General features: G+C 37.5%; 1 protein-coding gene and 1 long non-coding RNA gene across 3 annotated transcripts; one reads left to right on the top strand and one right to left on the bottom strand.

Annotated features, from left to right (window-relative positions):
• Positions 7-1,788, top strand: LOC104780252. Its single transcript, XR_766675.1, has 4 exons — positions 7-451; positions 672-772; positions 878-970; positions 1,122-1,788. It is a non-coding gene; the product is annotated as an uncharacterized LOC104780252 (long non-coding RNA).
• On the bottom strand, positions 3,363-6,044 carry LOC104780251 (endoglucanase 16-like). 2 transcript variants are annotated; one of them, XM_010504755.1, is made up of 9 exons: positions 5,714-6,044; positions 5,395-5,607; positions 5,087-5,287; positions 4,845-4,922; positions 4,581-4,730; positions 4,391-4,499; positions 4,137-4,300; positions 3,560-3,922; positions 3,363-3,462 (listed from the first exon to the last, which is right to left on the bottom strand). In XM_010504755.1, the coding sequence occupies exons 1-8, from the start codon at positions 5,942-5,944 to the stop codon at positions 3,599-3,601; spliced, it is 1,470 nt and encodes a 489-aa protein (XP_010503057.1). In that variant the 5' UTR covers positions 5,945-6,044; the 3' UTR covers positions 3,363-3,462; positions 3,560-3,598. The 2 variants fall into 2 exon arrangements, with proteins under 2 accessions (XP_010503057.1, XP_010503056.1); XM_010504754.1 differs by having other exon boundaries at positions 3,363-3,922.

The raw sequence follows: 6,044 nt of genomic DNA, 5'->3' as shown, positions 1-6,044 counted from the left end.
CCTCCTCCCCCTCAGCCACCTCATCCATCTCCCATTCCTCCGACCCAGCTCACGCAAACCCTAAATCAAAATTTTGGTTGATTTAGGGTTTATGCCTCATCTTCCTTGTCTCTCTCTCACCTCGTTGGCTGTCTCAATGAGCAGCCCGATTCCAACTTAGGGTTTCCTCCAAATTGATTTATACCAATTCCACCATCGTCACAAAGAGGCTCTCTAAGTCTCAGTCAGTAAACTCATCTTCTCCTCCAACGCTGCCAACTCCAATCTTTGCTTTCTCTCTTCGTCTTCAGTACTCGTTTCCGGTAGTTTTGGAGTGAAACGGCATGGGTTCGCCTTGAAACCGACAACGAAGACGGTGAATCTCTCGGTTAAGATTCGTTAGACAGATTACTTGAGAAACAGAGGTTCGGTGACTCTTCTTCTTCTTAGCCTTCATACTCCTCGCAGAACGGTGAGTCATCTCAATTTTGGTTACTTTAGGTTTTTAGCTTTGTCAAAATTTGGAAATTGGAAGTTTGAAACCAAAAGTGTACTCTTAGTTACGAGAAATTTGTAAGCTTGGAAGCTTGAAATCTAAAAAGAGAAGTCTTTTTTATATCTAATGATGGAGCTCGTGTGTGAAACTCCTTATTAGTTGATGTTTACTTGTGTTCTTTGTTTCATTTTAATAGCTAAAGGATCCCCTGCTAGATTTTATGTGGGTAATTCGATATACAAAGGGAAAGCTGCGTTAATAGTAGATCTAAGAGCACCAGAGTTTGTGGCTTTAGACGTAAGTCTCTCTCTCCCCCAAGTCCCAAAGATCAAAGAGCCTCTAATTGTACAACTGTGGTTTTGACTTTTGATTTCACATCTGATTTGTATTTGTTTTTTGTAGTCTGGAGCTTTCAATTTGTCAAAAGATGGTTTTCTACTGCTCCAGTTTGCTCCTTCAGCTGGTGTACGACAATACGATTGGACTAAGAAACAGGTGTGGTTGGTCTTATCTCTTAACTTCTTTAGATGATCCATTTAGCTGTATTCCTTAAACTTTGTTAAGGCCATCTCACTGGATTTGGTGTTATAAGGCAGTCTTTTTTTCTATTATGAATTTGATAAAGCTTCATGTCAATATGTTGCAGGTATTTTAAGGTGTTGCATTGCTGCATTGTTTCATTTTAAATGAAAACATGTACTTTGGAGCCTAAAAAGAGCAAAAAGAAGGATTCACAAGTTGCAGCTATCAAAAGGAAGGATCTAGTGTCATTTATGGGGTTTAAATAAGAGGATTTGAAGCATCAAGAAGGAAAAGGGAGGCACCCGACCATGCCAAAGAGCACCCGGTCGAGTTCATGAAGAGACCCTCAAAGATCGACTCGAATGAAGCTTTTCCTTTGGGATTCAGCTTCTGAGTTCTTTATTAAAGTTATAGGAAATCGAGTAAGCTTTCCAATGGTGGTGATTTCAGGCCAATCAGAGATGCGGTTCAAGAGTTATTTCTATTTTAGTGAACGTAAATACATCAAGATCAAAGAATGGAACCACCCGAACGCCTAGCCGATCATGCACCCGAAGTGGAGCTTGAGCACCTGCTCGTGTAGACCTTCGGGTACCTTCTGACATGGCTAGGTCAAGTGGTTTCCATATATAAAGCCCCTCTTAACCACATTTTTGACACAGAGGAGGCGAGAGCCGTTTTTACACTTCTCTTTGAGTAGATTTTCCATTTTTATTATTCTTTCAACTTGGATTCTGTTTACATTTTGCTATTGCTTCGTTCTAATTAAACATTTATCTCTTTTTCATCTTGATGATTATGCAATTTTTATTTATTTTTGGGTTTATGTTCTTTGCCATGAAACTTAAGTAGTGAATCCAAGTTGCCAGGGATGGATAGGCTAGTATGTATTTTTAATCAGTTAGGATGTTTTAGCTTGATTGATTTTATGAAAATTCTCTTCTAGATTGGTGTTCTTAGTGCTAGTTTTAGATTGAGAGGTTGAGATTAGATTATAGGCATTTCCGCACCGAGAGGTGTTTAATGAAATGTCTGAATCAACTAATACCAAAGATTTATTCACTTAGCTTAAGATTAGATGAGTAAGGAGTTTGTTTACAATAGTGAATTGGATTTTAATGCTTGCTTAGTCATGTTTCTCCAACGAGAGTTGGGTAAAGAAGTGATTAGGGTTGATTGTTTCTACCACGAGAGTGGATTAGCAAGGTTTAGAGATTCATTGTCTAGGAAATATATTGTTTGAGGCCTGTAAAACATTCTAGGTTGATTATGAATACTTATGAACCGATTACCCCATCCTTATGAGCTTTCGTATTTTGATTGTTTACAGCTTTTACATCAACTCGATCACCAATCCGATCTGGTACTCGATCACCTGCATCGTGTGGTACTTCGAATTGTTCTTAATTTTTGTTCTTTCTGTTTTCTTATTTTTGTTCACCTTAGGTTGATAGTCAAAACTCATATTATTGCTTGGCTTGATTTATATTGTTTTAATCACATCTTATCTCGTAGCATAACAACCATTTGGATCGGTAATCTTTTGTACTACAACTGCATAGGAAATTGATAGTATGGGTGAAAATCTTGTTATTAAGGATCAATGACGACTCTTCCTCCCCAGAAACATCCTTTCCTCCGTTACTGTGAAATAAACCCAAGACTGATTTCATGTAGATAGGTATTATGGATCGATTTAATGGAACTAATCTTGCTGATGAAAAGCAGGAGAAGCAGCTTATGACAATTCCGCAACCGTTGCGGCTTCGCCGGAGAATGCAAGTCTGAAAAGTAATTACAAAATGATACTATTTGTATTTTTGTATTTATGTATTTATTATTTATGACGTGAAAAGTCGTCTTCTATATTATTTCCATTTAGGATTAGTCGGTGTTCATCTCTAGCTTTCTTGTTTACAGAGATAATTTTTTCATGTTACGGGGCATAATTTAGGCTGCTTCACTTTCAAGGTTTTTAGGGAATGGAGCTCGGCTTAATTGAATGGTGTTACTGTGTTAGGCAATCACTTGAACCAGCTCGCAGGACGCCTTCTAAAACCTGATTGTACTTTTTTATTCAACAATTAATTACTCGCGTCGTCAAATATTGTTGGTGATTAGATATTTGATATTTCATTCAGAGTATAATGGATATAGTTTTTTTAGTATTTTAAGATCATAAATTAAAATTTTAGTTTGCTGTATACATAAAGTTAACAGGCACATAAAAATAATATCTTTATAAACCATATTAGAGAATACTGTTCAGAAAATTAATAGAAATTAACATATACATTATTCTACATAAAAAAATTAAAAAAAAAGTTTAATTAAAACAACAATATATTATTATACGTGAAACGGCTATTCATTAAGTTCACTTAAATATTGTTTCAAATCATTAGGGCTTATTCTTATACCCATGCAATAATTATATTGGAGAAAACATGATTCCAAAAAGCTACCTACAAAAGCAAAAGAAAAGGAAAAATAGGATTACATTGCATGCCCACATGCATGTGTATGCAATTATAGCAGGTAAGGGATACCCTAGAATAATACTTTCATCAAAGTGGTCCCGAATGTGATATAAATGGCTCTCTAAGCCGAGGCAGCGAGCTTGGCGAGAACACCAACGGCGATAGAGTTGATGTAAGTACAAGGCTCTGTGTACACGGAGGTCCATCGCAAATCTTGGAAGTTGTCTTGACGGTCAGGTCCTCCCAAGATGGCTCCAGTGAGCTCGTTAGCGTTAGGCACGTTCTTGTTGTACCATTTGACGAAGCTCATTGGGCAGCTTAGCGGTGCGTTGGCTTCATGCATGGGCACTGAGGCTCCTCTGTGGTGGGCTTGCTTTGGCGGGTTTGGTCCGAACCCAACCATGTACGATCTTCCTCTTGGGTTATGTCCTAGTAAGTAGTCAATCTGATACGTGCATAAAAATAGATATCTTCAGGCCATTTTCTATCATTGTGTTTGTGTGAGAACATATTAGGTATTCTTCTAACACGTTATCTATCAATTTAAATGCAAAAGACATTGGAATTTCACTTCCCAGATATTCAAACTTCGTATGGTGGTCTTAGTGTATGTTTATTTTGCATTCTTATTGGAAAAATAAAGATGGACACTATATTACCTGTTTCTTAGCGAAAGCCCTGAGGTGCGAACAATCGAATTGCTTGTTTCCGCAAGAGATCTTTTGGTTGTGTTCCTGAAGTATATCAGCGTACGCTGAGAATAAGAATGCCGTGGAGGTGACGTATTGACTGTTGGCTCCATCTCTCAAGTGAATCATACCACCTAAATATTTTAATAACGAAGATCACACTAAATCATACTGTAAATATTCAGTTTTAGAAATATGCATGTATGCATGGAGCTAGGCAAGACCTGGGGTAGTGAAGACTTGGTGGTAAGGACTCTCGGGGAGATTAGAACAGACAAAACTATCGGCTTGTTGTTTGTATAGGTCAAGTCCTTTTGCACCTTCGAAGATCAACTGCATTTACATATATTCATTTATAATATATGCATAAATCGATTTCAACCAAAAAATCAACTTCGGATATGTGCTATATACCTTGGTGATGAGGATCTGTGCACCAGCGTACTTGAGGTCCCAACTGAATTCAGCGACGTAAGCACTTATGGCTTCGAATTTGAGGTAGCTAAGGAACACCTCCTTCCTCGTCGCCTTGTATAGCCATGTTGCCGCCCATATCAACTCATCCTTCACATTATTTGTAATTAATATGAATTACGATTTACGGTATATGTGGCATAGAAAAGTAATAATTGATATACTACATTTTAATTAGAGATAGAAGTTAGAGATGGGATTTACATTGTAACCGGAGTTGGAACAATAGAAGGGACATTCTCCATCGAATGTACCCTTGTGGCTTTTGGCTAGCTTGAAAAGCTGAAATTGAGATATTAATCAGCAATTAATCTTTAGTTCTTTTTATTATTTAAAGAGAGTTGTCTACAGAATATGTCATATTTCATACCATAAACAAAATAGTATTTATTTTTAAAACTAAATAAATATTTATGTATAAAAACATTCTAAATTAATAAGCATACCAATTTGGCTTTGTTGAGGAGCTGGCGGGCATATTTGTGGTCGACATGGCGGAAAACGATGGAAGAAGCGGCAAATGCAGCAGCGGTTTCAGCCGCGATCTCCGTTCCAGGAACTTTATCGCTAATCTCCAAAATTGTCCTTGGCGTCTGCATGTTCTCGGGCCTCGCCCAACACTGGTGGTCGGCGTTCGGATCACCAACCTATTTGACCATATTCATAGCACGGCCATTTCAATTAATAAATAGGTATTTTTATTTTTATTTCATGATTTAATTGCAAAATACGAAATTGATTATAAGATTGAAACCTGAACATATAGGCGGTTCTTACGAGAAGAACATTTGAGGAAATAATCTGTGCCCCAACGGATAGCGGCACGAGCGTTTTCGAGCTCTCCCGTAGCTCGTAATTCTTTCTCGTAGGTAATGGTAGACCAAGCCAGCGTTGTGATCGTGAACGCCATTGGAAGACCATACTTTACATTGTCTCCTGCGTCATAGTACCCTCCGGACAAATCCACCTATACATATATTATATATAGTAATCTCATTACTTGTAACCTAAGATCTGATTTCTAAATAAACATGATTTACTCGAGAAAATAAATATAACGAACCCAGACTTACATTACAGAGTTTGCCATCATCGAGAGCAGAGTCACCTCTCCATGGAACCCTATTGTTAGTAGGGAGTTTCCCTGATCTTTGAGCCTCCAAGAAGATGAGGGATTTGGTTAGGGCTTCTTTGTAGTTTATGAATGTACCATTCACACACACAATGCTTATGATTCCGTAGAGACCCAACAATATGGCCCTAGTCGCAACATTTCCCCTTCTTTTATCACCATAATTACCCATGATTTCAAAATTATGTTTTGTAATAAAAATTCAAACTCTTTATATACGAAGTGAGAACAGAGAGAAAAGGAAACTGATTTTTTTTTTTTTTACTTTCTTT

The sequence above is a fragment of the Camelina sativa genome, chromosome 4 (assembly GCF_000633955.1).
Source record: "Camelina sativa cultivar DH55 chromosome 4, Cs, whole genome shotgun sequence".
NCBI classification, from domain to species: domain Eukaryota; kingdom Viridiplantae; phylum Streptophyta; class Magnoliopsida; order Brassicales; family Brassicaceae; genus Camelina; species Camelina sativa.
This window is presented reverse-complemented; position numbering and strand designations above follow the sequence as displayed.